Below are 13,773 nucleotides of genomic sequence, written 5' to 3'. Positions count from 1 at the left end.
CACATTCCTGGGGAGCCCGGACACCACTGACCGGGGCGGTGTAAACATTCCTGGGGAGCCCGGACACCACTGACCGGGGCGGTGTAAACATTCCTGGGGAGACGGACACCACTGACCGGGGCGGTGTAAACATTCCTGGGCAGACGGACACCACTGACCGGGACGGTGTAAACATTCCTGGGGAGCCCGGACACCACTGACCGGGGCGGTGTAAACATTCCTGGGGAGCCCGGACACCACTGACCGGGGCGGTGTAAACATTCCTGGGGAGCCCGGACACCACTGACCGGGGCGGTGTAAACATTCCTGGGGAGCCCGGACACCACTGACCGGGGCGGTGTAAACATTCCTGGGGAGCCCGGACACCACTGACCGGGGCGGTCAAACATTCCTGGGGAGCCTGGACACCACTGACCGGGGCGGTGTAAACATTCCTGGGGAGCCCGGACACCACTGACCGGGGCGGTCAAACATTCCTGGGGAGCCTGGACACCACTGACCGGGGCGGTGTAAACATTCCTGGGGAGCCTGGAACTTGTACATTTGGGAGCGTGCAGAGAGGTTGGACCATCCAAGTGTTAACGTGTAAGAAAGCACAGGGTATTTGGTCTCTCTGTTTCAATCAAATGATAATAGTTCATGTTCATTATAACAATTACACGTAGTAAAACCTGCTTCCTGTTTGTTTAATTTGTTTGGATTTATCTTAGTCAGGACTGAAGCAGTTAGGGGTATTTCCTTTCATTTACTGCCTCTGTTCACTTGGCAGTAAATAGGTACCTGTGAGTTAAAGAACTGTTGTTGGGTTGTATTCTGAGGGGGTCGGTAGTTTGACTACCAACCTTGGGGAAGTGGGGCCTCGTTACAAGCCTAAAGTACATTTGTCCCTGACAAAATGAATTATTGAATTAAGGCATGGGAATTGGCTTCCAGTAAGGTCGTTGGCAAGGGTGGGAGAGCTTATGATGCGGTTGGTACATTTCCTGATTAATTGAAGCTCTTAGCCTCACCACCAGAAATGAGGTACATTTACTGCTTGAGTTATTGCCTCTTCTCCAGCATGGATATGCACTTTGTGGCATTGTCAGAGTTGGTGGTGGGTGATTGCACCCGGAACTTATCATCTCATAATTTGTTGCTACTGTATTTTTCCCTACCATCTCCCCCATTCAGGGCCATCTTAGCAGCATTGGGGAGCCCTGGACAAAGGAATGCACTGGGATGTACCTATCCACTTGATGTGTCCCATCCATAGTTGTGCGCAAATTATTTATATTATAAATATCATTTAAAAAAAAAAGATTGAATCCCAGGCCTTTCCAGCAGGAGGTCAGCTAATTATCCACTCTGCCAAGAGATCTCTCATAAACAATATGGTAGCATGTTGGGTCCCATAGAATCATGGGGCGCTGGCCAACCTCCCAGTGTGCCTATACGTTAAAGACGGCACTGCCCCATCTCCTTCCACCCACAGAAGTGAGACATGACGTAATACTGATAAATTTGTTAATATTTCTAAAATTAAAGCCTTTTTAAGGTCGGTTTGTCAGTTGCCTAAATGTTTTTCAGACTCGGATGCAGAGTTTGGCTCCATCTCCAGAGGCTACGTATCGATCGATTCGAGAGGGTTTGGTGAAGATGGTCAATTCGGAAGGATTGTTAAGACCGATGGGTGGCGTAAATGCTGTCATTCTTGGAGCTGGTCCTGCCCATGCATTTTATTTCTCGGCATATGAAGGAATTAAATCTACCTTTGGCTCCAATAATTCGCTCCACAACCATATTGTCAATGGTAAGTCATTTGTATGTATCCTATTTGTATGCTTCTCTAAGAATGGTTGACCATTAATCCTGTAGTCTGCCTACTTTTTCAAAACATTAAGATGGCCTATGTGTCTCTTTTTCTGTGGTGGCTCCTCAGTAGCTTCCCTGTGCTCAGCATAGGGAAACTACTTTCTGTGTTTCAGGAGAGTTTTATGGCTGTGAAGCTGGGTGGACAGCGCTTCGGATTCGTAGTCCTGAGGTTCCGGGTTCGATCACCGGTGAAGGCGGAGATAAGTGGGCAAAATGTTTCTTTCACCCTGATGCCCCTGTTACCTAGCAGTAAATAGGTACCTGGGAGTTAGACAGCTGCTACGAGCTGCTTCCTGGGGGTGGAGGCCTGGTCGAGGACCGGGCCGCGGGGACACAGCCCCGAAACCATCTCAAAATAACCTCGAGAATCCTTCCCCGTGTGCGTTTCCGGGTTCGAGTAGTTCCCAGCAGCATTGGATATACATCTTTAGTGACAAAAACTCCCACACAGGGAATAGCTCAACTAACAGCTGAAGCATAATATGAGATTTGCTTGATGCATGTGCCTGATGAGGAGGGTCAGAAAGGTTATCTCGAGATGATTTCGGGGCTTAGCGTCCCCGCGGCCCGGTCCTCGACCAGGCCTCCTTTGTTACACAGCCCCAGGAAGCAGCCCATAGCAGCTGTCTAATTCCCAGGTACCTATTTTTTTTTTTTTTTTTACTGCTAGGTAGTGGGCATCGGGATGGAAAAACTCTGCCCAATTTGTTTCCGCCTCCACCGGGAATCGAACTCCTAATCTCGGGACCACAAATCCGAAGCGCTGTCCACTCAGCTGTCAGGCCCCCTCAAGAAAGAGAACGCAGAGAACTGTGCAGGAGAAGGAAAAAATCACGAAAAGCTTAAACAGTCACAACTATCACAAGAAAGGAAAATAAATGTAAATAGGGAGATCAAAGAAAGAGCAAACGTTGAAGCGATCATACGAGTCTGAGGACATGGAATTGGAACAGAAGACTACAAAAGAGATAATAAAAAGCCACTCCAAGCAACAGCCTGGTGGCCCAAACACTCACAAGTCGAGCCTGGCCTCGGGCTGGGCTTGGGGAGTAGAAGAACTCCCAGAACCCCATCAAGCAGGTATCAACCAGGTATCCAAAATATTTGTTCATATGCAAAATCAAAATCAAAAACCTCCACCAGTATTGGACCTTTAATTACTGTACAAACTGAAAGTACATACACAGAGGACAACAAAGAAATTAGTGAAATTCTAAGAAGCCAGTATGAGGCTATGTTTAGCACACCAATAAACAACATGAAAGTTGATGATCCAGACAGCTTCTTTTTGAATGATATCCAAGCTGCAGAAAATATAATGGATATTAACACAAACTCCAAAGACTTCGAAAGAAATTGACAACGTGGCCATGCACTCAGCCCCTGGTCCTGACTCATTGAATTCAATATTCATAAAGAAGTGTAAAGTACCAGTAGCGCGGGTGCTTAGTGTAATATGGAGAAAGAGCCTGGATACGGGGAGATACAAGCAGCACTTAAATCTGCAGATACAGCTCCTCTGCACTAGGGAGGTAGTAAAGCTTTGGAAAAAATTATAGACTAGTTGCACTAACATCACACAATAAAAGTTTTTGTGGTGCAGACGACTGCAGCCCCCCCTCCCCCATGGAGCAGACGACTGAGCCCCCCCCCATGGAGCAGACGACTGCGCCCCCCCCCCCCCCCTCCCCTGTGGTGCAGACTCGTCTCTGAACCAGGCGGTTCGTTAACCAAGAATACAGTGCATTAATTGGTATCTTCTCCAAATTGTTGCATGCTCTCGTGTTTGGGGGGAAAGTTGTCATCTTTCACGTACTTACTTACTGTTTGTCTTAATTTTAGGAAGATAAATGTTGTTTATCATACGAGTTAATTCATCAATTTTGTTTTCACAGCTGGTGCTGGTTGTGGGGCAACACTCTTCCATGATGCTGTTATGGTACCTGCAGATGGTAGGAACAATTGTTGTATATTTGTGTATATGATATTGTATTTATAATGCAACTACTGTATTATTAAGATATTTCAATCTATCCTCTTTAGCAATGATGCTAAATTATTGAATGATTGTTGAAGTGCTGCGTTATGTGTTGGTAACCGAAGTGCTTCGGTTTGTGTTGACCAGCTTTGGAATGCTTGTCAATTTCGGTGATAGTTCAGAGCATTGAACTACTAAAAACATACTGGAATGAACGATATGAAAGAAAACGAGGAATAGAACCAGTGAAGAGCTGGGGTTACCTTACCTTTAGGTTACCTTGAGGTGCTTCCGGGGCTTAGCGTCCCCGCAGCTCGGTCGTCGACCAGGCCTCCTGGTTGCTGGACTGATCAACGAGGCTGCTTGCAACCTGACGTATGAGTCACAGCCTGGTTGATCGGGTATCCTTTGGAGGTGCTTATCCAGTTCTCTCTTGAACACTGAGGGGTCTGCCAATTATGTCCCTTTATGCCCCAGTGAAGTTGGGTGCCATAGGCACAATCAGAGAACACTGTATAAACATCAGAGGTCCACGGTTGTTTAACATCCTTCAAGCGACTACAAGAAATATTGCAAGAACAACCATGAACATCTTCAAGAGAAAACTATCTAGTTTTCTCTTCGAGTGCCGGACCAACCGGGTTGTGGTGAATATGTGGATCTGCAGGCCGCTCCAAGCAACAGCCTGTTGGACCAAACTCTCACATGTCAAGCTTGGCCTCGGGCTAGGCTTGGGGAGTAGAAGAGCTCCCAGAACCCCATCAACGAGGTAACCCTCCCCCAGGATCCCCTGGACTACGTCCGGGGGTCCTGGGGGTGCCTTCCCGAAGGGATTGTGCCAAGGCTCGGGGTTCCACTCGTAATTACCTAAGTGTAATTACCTAAGTGTAGTTACAGGATGAGAGCTACGCTCGTGGTGTCCCGTCTTCCCAGCACTCTTTGTCATATAACGCTTTGAAACTACTGACGGTCTTGGCCTCCACCACCTTCTCACTTAACTTGTTCCAACCGTCTACCACTCTATTTGCGAAGGTGAATTTTCTTATATTTCTTCGGCATCTGTGTTTAGCTAGTTTAAATCTATGACCTCTTGTTCTTGAAATTCCAGGTCTCAGGAAGTCTTCCCTGTCGATTTTATCAATTCCTGTTACTATTTTGTATGTAGTGATCATATCACCTCTTTTTCTTCTGTCTTCTAGTTTTGGCATATTTAATGCTTCTAACCTCTCCTCGTAGCTCTTGCCCTTCAGTTCTGGGAGCCACTTAGTAGCATGTCTTTGCACCTTTTTCAGTTTTTTGATGTGCTTCTTAAGATATGGGCACCACACAACAGCTGCATATTCTAGCTTTGGCCTAACAAAAGTCATGAACAATTTCTTTAGTATATCGCCATCCATGTATTTAAATGCAATTCTGAAGTTAGAAAGCATAGCATAGGCTCCTTGCACAATATTCTTTATGTGGTCCTCAGGTGATAGTTTTCTATCTAGAACCACTCCTAGATCTCTTTCTTTATCAGAATTCTTTAAAGATTTCTCACATAATATATAGGTTGTGTGGGGTCTATGTTCTCCTATTCCACATTCCATAACATGACATTTATTAACATTAAATTCCATTTGCCAAGTGGTGCTCCATATACTTATTTTGTCCAGGTCTTCTTGAAGGGCATGACAGTCATCTAAATTTCTTATCCTTCCTATTATCTTAGCATCATCAGCAAACATGTTCATATAATTCTGTATACCAACTGGTAGATCATTTATGTACACAATAAACATCACTGGTGCAAGAACTGAACCCTGTGGTACTCCACTTGTGACATTTCTCCATTCTGATACATTGCCTCTGATTACTGCCCTCATTTTTCTATCAGTCAGAAAATTTTTCATCCATGATAGAAGCTTACCTGTCACCCCTCCAATATTTTCCAGTTTCCAGAACAACCTCTTATGTGGAACTCTGTCGAAAGCCTTTTTTAGGTCCAGATAGATGCAGTCAACCCAACCATCTCTTTCCTGTAATATCTCTGTGGCTCGATCATAGAAACTGAGTAAATTCGATACACAGGATCTTCCAGATCGAAAACCATACTGTCTGTCTGATATTATATCATTTCTCTCTAGGTGTTCTACCCATTTAGTTTTGATTAGTTTTTCCAATACTTTCACTATTACACTTGTCAATGATACAGGTCTATAATTGAGGGGGTCTTCCCTGCTGCCACTTTTGTAGATTGGAACTATGTTAGCCTGTTTCCACCCGTCTGCTACGATTCCTGTACACAGGGATGCCTGAAAGATCAGGTGAAGTGGAATGCTGAGCTCAGATGCACATTCTCTCAGAACCCATGGTGAAACGCCATCTGGGCCAGCTGCTTTGTTCTTACCGAGCTCCTTGAGCATTTTTTCCACTTCGTCTCTAGACACCTTTATGTGTTCTATGTTGTTCTCTGGAATTCTTATTGTATCTGGTTCCCTAAAGATTTCATTTTGTACAAACACACTTTGGAACTTTTCGTTTAGTGTTTCACACATTTCCTTTTCATCTTCCGTGAATCTATTTCCCATTTTCAACCTCTGAATATTATCCTTTACCTGCAATTTGTTGTTTATGAATTTATAGAATAGACCTGGTTCTGTTTTACATTTGTCCGCAATCCCTTTTTCAAAATTTCTTTCTGCCTCTCTCCTCACTGCCGTGTAGTTGTTTCTCGCATCTTTGTATCGCTGGTATGTTTGGGGGTTCGGCCTCTTCCTGTATTGATTCCATTTTTGTGTCTTTCGGTCTCTAGCCCTCTCGCAATTTCTATTGAACCAATCCTGTTTCCTAGTTCTGCATCTCTGTTTTGGTATAAATTTTTTTGTGCCTTTATCATATATTTCACAAAACTTGCCATACATCTCATTCACTTCCTTGCCTAGCATCAAGTCTGTCCAATTATACTCACTAAAAAAATTTCTAAGGTCACCATAATGTCCTCTCCTGAAGTCTGGTTTTTCAACTGCTTCAACCTCCTTATTTTCTTCCAGCTTATAACGCATTGCATACTTTATTCCCAAAAAGACATGGTCACTTTTACCCAAGGGAGGAAGGTACTGAATGTCAAATATCTCTTCCTCCTTCCTGGTAAATATCAAATCTAGCATGGAGGGAACGTCCCCTTCCCTCATCCTCGTAGCTTGTTTAACATGTTGATACAAGAATGTTTCCAGGATGAGGTCTACAAATTTACAGGTCCAAAAATCTTCTGTTTTAGCTTCATATGCTTCCCAGTCTATGGATTTCAAGTTGAAGTCACCGACTATCAACAGTCGTGATCTATCGTTATCCGCTCTCGCTATAATCTCTCTCATTATTGTTATAAGACCTTCACGTTTACTATCTAGCTCCTCCTTTGACCATGTGCTGCTTGGCGGTGGACTATATGCATTTATCATCATTAGTTTATCATCCTCATAGCAGATCTCTAGTGCTATTATGTCAACTTCTTGTGGATTGGCAATCATTATTTCCTTCACCTTTAGGTGTTCTTTTACCAGCACAGCAACGCCACCGCCTTTCCTAATTTTTCTGTCCCGTCTCCAAATTGAGTAGCCCCTTGGGAATATGACCTCATTTAAAATTACATCTTCAAGTTTTGTCTCCGTGAGTGCAACAATGTCTGGTGTCTGCAGCTGTATTACATCACTTAACTCCAGTATCTTCGATCTCACTCCATCTATGTTGGTGTATGCAATCTTCAGGAACTTGTTCCCCCTCTCCTTATTCTTCACTCCCCCTCTCTCTATTGATTTTGTTCGTTTGCCTTTATGTACCACTTTACTGGTTTGCCTACCCCTATCACTTTGTAGAAAAAAGAATTTATTTCTTCTTCATTCCTGCTCTCATTTAAATGTTTTGCCTCGGCGAGGTTCAGTTTCAGCTTCTCTCTATCTTCTTTTGAAAGATCTCGTCTTAACGACCACCCTTTCCCATCCTCATCCCTTTGCAATTTTCTAGCATTCCTTAGTACTTCTTCCATCTGTTTGGCACCGTTTAGGGTGATCCTCAAAGGTCGATCTTTCCCTTTTACGTACCTGCCTATTCTCCTGTAGTCGCACACATTCTCTCTGTTTGTAAGACCTTCCACGAGGCCAACAATTTTATCTACTACTTTAGCTTCTTCTACAGCTCTTTCTGACCTAGATGTTATCGCCTTTTCTTTGCAGCCAAAAATGATCAGGGACTTACTCCGATCAACTGTGTTTTGCACCAACTTCGGGTTAGATGCCAATTCTTTCCTCACTTCTAGCCTAATGTTTGTTTTATCTTGGTTGCTGCAGTGTTTGACTTCCTTTACTGCTTCTTCTATTTTTTCCTTCTCCTTGGCCATTTGTGCATAAGTGAGTTGCATATCTTTCTTGCACTGTTCTATTCCCTGTGTAACTTCCTCCATCTGTGCTGACAAAAGCTGTTTCTCCTGTTGAATTTCCTTGCCTAACCTATTGTAGTCATTTATGTTTAAATTTACTTTAACTTCTTCCAAAGCTATTTTTAAGAGTTTATTTTCTTCTTCCATGGCTTTGCAATTTGTTTCCAATTGATTCTTATCCTTGCGCAAGTCTTTCACTAAACCCTCAAGACATAAAACTTTGCTATTCAAATGGTCATTACTTTCTTTCAATTTACTAATTATTTCTACATGAGAGTTCACTATAGTATCTAAATTTACCAACTTGTTATGTAGACTACTAATATCAATGCTTTCTTCATTGAATCCCTCAAAATCAAGCTCTGTTTTGTTTTTCCCCTTGCCAGTGGCCATCTTGAATGTTCTTCTCTGCACTGTAAACACTAGGGCAACTTTTTCTCATCCGATTTTTCACTTCCCTTAGCACTTTCCTGTTATCTCACCTATTTTTCAAGAGCACTATACCTTTATGTTCTCTGGGACACCACTCACTACCATCAACCCGTACTACAATACTTAGGATTGTTGAAATATGCTGGAGCTCCTCTCAGTGCAGGGGTTTCTGCTCTTTCGGTCTTTGTGATGGTTTTGTCCATCTGCAGCCATCTCCTTTTCTGGCGAAGAATGAGACTGCTGCTTTCTGAGGGGTCCCTGGGTTGTTGATGCTTGATTGGTTAGGCCAGGGGTGCATCATGTTTTGTGTCTGGTTGCGGCTCTTCGCCGTTATTTTCGCGCCACAGCTTCTGTGTCCAGGGACGTGCTTTAGGGTTGATTCGGTTTCCCTTCTTCCCTGTTCGCGGATGCGGGTCTTCCAGGTCGTCCACAGAGTTATTAAGGCTACCCAGCCTGCAGTTTATCCCCGTGCCCATGACGTTCGTAGGTTCGCTACTCTTGCTGCCGTCTTTGGCAACATGTCCTGGACTGACATTCGGGCGCGGGGATTTTAGCAGTCAATCAGGGTCCTGGCTGCCCGTTACCTCGTGAACGTTCCTGGGCCCAGTCTGGCTTGTATCACTTTGGGTCGGCGATTGCAGCCAATTTTCTTGACCTCGAGTTGAGGAGTGAGCAGCGACCGCCTCCCGGGTAAGTCCCTATTATACTTTTCCTCTGTTGGTAGTTAGCTCCGGGGAGCCAAAGGGGCTCCCCCCCAGAAAACCAGCGTTGAATGTAATGAAACGCTATTTTCTGGGCAATACTCGGAGGCTCCCCAGCATCCCTCCCTCCAGTCAGCGGGTTTTCGTGTGTTTTGACATCCAACCTCAGAACTGATGTGTGGATAGCTGGCGTGAGGGGTCTGGGGGTTCCTCCTTCCCCCTCCCGGGAAGGGGGGGGGGGTAGCTGCGCAGACAGCAGCGCGGTGACTTGTGACTGTCATGCTTGTTTCTTTTAGGGGAGTTCTATCACTTGTTCGACTTTTGGTAGCAATATTTTCACCAGAATAGGGGTTTGTTTTGGGATGCTTACCTTTCTGGGTGCCTGACCCGGTCAATGGCAGACATAAAATGTTTCCAACCACACGGGGGTATCTATAGGCCATTGCTCCCAATGCCTCTCTGAGGGGGGCCAGGTTTTGGCTTGTGGTCCCGGGTAGGCCCACAGAACTCCATGCACATGACTGATGCCAAAGTCTGACATTAGCATATGAGCCTAGTAAGCTCCGGGGAGCCTCCGGGTCTCACTCAGAAAATGGCGTTTCATTACATTCGACGCTTTTTTTTTTTTTCTTCAAATTTCTTTTGTCAGATAAGCATCTCTAGTATTTACTCGAGCAGATTCCTTGACCTTCAATATTCAATCTAGAAAATGTCATTTTAAAAGTTACAAATTATTATTTTCATTTCAGTTATCAAGCAAAGGATGCAGATGTACAATAGCCCATACAGATCGTGTTTTGACTGTTTGCGAAAGCTTTACCGAAGCGAGGGTGTGAAAGCATTCTACCGTTCATTTACAACGCAACTTCTGATGAATCTTCCCTTCCACGCTATTCACATTGTCACTTACGAAAAGTTCCAGAGCGTCATGAACCCGGAGAGGGAATACAACCCTAAAGCTCACATGGTAGCAGGAGCCGTGGCGGGAGCTGTGGCAGCGGCGGTCACAACACCGTTGGATATGTGTAAAACGGTTCTTAATACGCAGGAAACTTCTGCCCTGGTCCAGCTGCAGCAGTCACGAGTAATTGGCATTATGGGAGCCTTCCGAACCATCTACTTGATAAATGGGTTTCCGGGGTTCTTCAAGGGAATACATGCTCGTATTCTGTACCAGATGCCAGGAACGGCAATATCTTGGAGTGTGTATGAATTGTTTAAACACCATATGATGGTACAAACCAGAAATGACAGCCCATCACCACATTGGAACAGTGATCTAATTAAGGATAGTGTAATAAGAGACCTTGAAAGTGATGGAGAATCCTTAAGTAAAAGTCTTAGTGATAACGATGGGAAAGTTATTGTTCAAGAAAGGCTTTTAACGCTCGGCACAACGACCAATAAAACTGTTGAGCGTTTGAGAACTCTTCATATGCCTTCATTGACTGCAAATTGTGCAGCAGCGGACGATAACTGGTTGGGCAAGTAGTAATATTGTTGGCATTGGAAGTGAGAGAATATATTTCCATAGAATGTGCAGTTTGTGCCTTCCGTTTGAATATTATCTGGCAGGGAGAGGTGTGTGAAGCTGTTAATAAGTTAGCAAATGGAAGAGAGAGTGTAGCAAAACCTTGGTAAGCACGCATTGAGTCACGATAACATGGCCGAAGGGTTGATACCCGATCCACAACTGAAAATTAAGAAACGGCGGCATTTTGGTCTATCCTGGACCACTATTAAGTTGATTACACAACTTGATAATGGTTCAGGATGGACCGAAACATAGTCGTTTCTTCGTTTTCAGTCGTAGGTCGCGTTTCAAACTTTGGTAATGCATAGTTCTTTGGCCTCCATATATTAAGCTTAACAGCATAGGTAGCAAGTGGGTCCAGTTCTCATTAATAATATAAAACAAACGTTTAAATACAAAGTAATAAAATTTAAGGCTCGCCCTTGCTGGTGATATAACAAGTTATTATACAGTATTATCACTTACAAGTGCATAGCACAAATGGCTTAAAGTAATATGAAGTCTCACTGTGTGAAATGCTTTTTTTTTTCATTCACTTCACTTATAAAAGCATTTCACTTGCTGTTTTGAATGGAAGTATAGCGTAAATCTAGGCACAGATATGACACAAACTCGAGTAAAAGTCGTCGATGAGAATGGCATTAGACTTGAGTGGTGTACATTATATGCATGCTGTATCATCCAGCCTATCTGTACCTGGCTTGCAGTATGTAGTGTTGACCATACAGGACCATACCAGTATAATACTGTGCACTCAGTTTTGTATTATGCCGTATTCATTGCACAGGTCTTTTATTTTGGTCTTCATTTACTGTATTTGTAAAGTTTGCCAATTCTCTCTTTTTTTCTTCTCACTCGCTCTCTTTTTTTTTCCCCAAACTCACTGTGTATTGTTTAAATATAGACCTAATGTTATTTTGCTTACTGATGCAGATTACCAGGGTTTTGTTATATGGTAGTGAGCCGTCCTCTCAATGTGCAACCAACATACAAAGTCCATCAGCCTATTCTAACCAAAAATGCACGAACCCAAGCCACCTACTTAGCCTAACCAACTGATGCATAGAAAACGTAGATTTTTTTGTGAGCCGCTACTTTTTATAGTATATACATTGCGTTTGTTACGTTGGTTACCGTAATGTGCGGTGTACATTATGGTAAGATAACGTAACGCCGTACTGTATGGTAACCGTACATTGTTGTACTAGTTGAGAGGACGAGTTGTGATGGTTAAAATGAACTCCTTCATTTAATGTAGTCTAGTCAGAGTTTATGTGAGGACATAAATGTATTTGAGCTATTTGACGTCCAAGATTGTGGCGGTGATTTTAACCATTTTACGATTGAAGAGCGAGGCGTAAGAGACTGATAAAGTGTTACTCGTTGAAAACTATTGTGATCCAGTCTACCTAAGATATATATACAGGATTTCATACAAGCTTATAGAATGTAAATATTTTTATAGAAAGATGCGTTTGTGGGCAACACCCGTAGAATATTTCCAGGAGGTGCTTTATTCATGTGATAATTGCTAATTAAAAAGTTTTCGTGTAAAATTGGTTTAACTCGGTTGTGGAAACGTCAATACTTCTGCATCAAGTCTGGAAATGCCTGTTGTTTCACATGCGTGATATAATGATTTGTCTATGATTTTGTGTCATTGTCTTCTGTTGTCAACTTTGAATTGTTTAATACATGTATAAGTAAGTAATCTAGTACTAGGAAAAGGTTAAACCTCGTTTGGCATGATTATACCATAGGTAAGCTATCATTAGAAGCCAGATTAAAATGAAGAGTATAACAATCCGTTTTAGTCGACTTGGGAAATATGGGCTTATTTCTTTATCTCCTCCTCTTCTTCATATATAGGCTCTATGAAATAGTGTCTTATCATTTTTTGTGGTTTTATTTTTTTGGTTTGTAGGTTTAAGCGACCCTTCCATCCAGCTTTGTCATTGTTAACTTTGTTATGGGGATTTCTTTGTTGGAGCATGATGAGTGTAGTTGTAAGGTCAGATATAGAGGCGTCCCCAGAGTGTAATTGCATGTAGATCAGTAGGTTTTGGAACTGCCTCTAATTCAAAATGTAATTTGTACTGTATATTCTCTTAGATAATCCAAAGTGATTAGCAATTGCTAACTAGTGTAATTACAGCATTGTAGTGGATCACCTCTTGTCTTCACTCGGTCCTGTTGTTGTATAGTACACGTTTACAGCTGAAATCTTGCGGTACCTATGATCACCCCAGTAATTATAATAATTACTAATTTACCAACTCCTTTTAAACATAATATTCTACCCTTTTCTATTGCCATTAGGATCTTTGGTGTTCTTCCTTAGTTTGCCGTTTGTCAATTATGTTCCGATTGTGACGTCCAAACCTTTGTAGATTACATTATTGGTTTTGGGGCCTCCCTGAACCACCTATTGGGTAGAGTCACCAGTATCCTGCCAGCTAGTGTAAGTTAGTGGTGCTCAAAGCAGATTTAAAGTGTAGAACTACCGGGTAAATACCTTTTATGGAGTCACCAATGATGTGTATACATGCATGGCCCCCAAAAATAGATGTTTATCCATAAAATGGGAGAACAATGATGCCTGTAGTACCCTGCATGCTCAGTCACACCTGGCTGGCAAAGGACTGGCACTTTGATCTAGCCAGACATGGCCAATGGTCGATCATTCATTCCCTGGGAACCACCAAGCTCTAAGATCCGATATAGTGCTGCACTGGCGAGTCGGTGGTCATTTTTGGGGGGCCTATTCCACCTTATTGCCTTGGCTGATCCCCTTGTTCAGTGGCTCTCTACCTTTGAATTGTAGGCTGTTAAGGTCTAATGTTAACATGCTGTATAACAT

The 13,773-nt window shown here is 43.1% G+C and overlaps 1 protein-coding gene across 1 annotated transcript in view; it reads left to right on the top strand.

Moving 5' to 3' along the window:
- LOC123770551 (mitoferrin-1) overlaps positions 1 to 13,476 on the top strand; it is a 30,580-nt gene extending 17,104 nt beyond the window's left edge. Inside the window, exons 2-4 of the mRNA XM_045762563.2 lie at positions 1,570 to 1,792; positions 3,750 to 3,806; positions 10,129 to 13,476. Of these exons, the coding sequence (XP_045618519.2) occupies positions 1,570 to 1,792; positions 3,750 to 3,806; positions 10,129 to 10,871 (1,023 nt within the window). The 3' untranslated portion in view covers positions 10,872 to 13,476. The remainder of the gene's footprint in view (positions 1 to 1,569; positions 1,793 to 3,749; positions 3,807 to 10,128) is intronic.
- The last annotated feature ends 297 nt before the right edge of the window (positions 13,477 to 13,773 follow it).

Source organism: Procambarus clarkii, chromosome 46 (genome assembly GCF_040958095.1).
Source record: "Procambarus clarkii isolate CNS0578487 chromosome 46, FALCON_Pclarkii_2.0, whole genome shotgun sequence".
In the NCBI taxonomy this organism is placed as follows: Eukaryota; Metazoa; Arthropoda; class Malacostraca; order Decapoda; family Cambaridae; genus Procambarus; species Procambarus clarkii.
The sequence above is the reverse complement of the archived record's forward strand: the minus strand, read 5'-3'. Positions and strand labels throughout refer to the sequence as shown.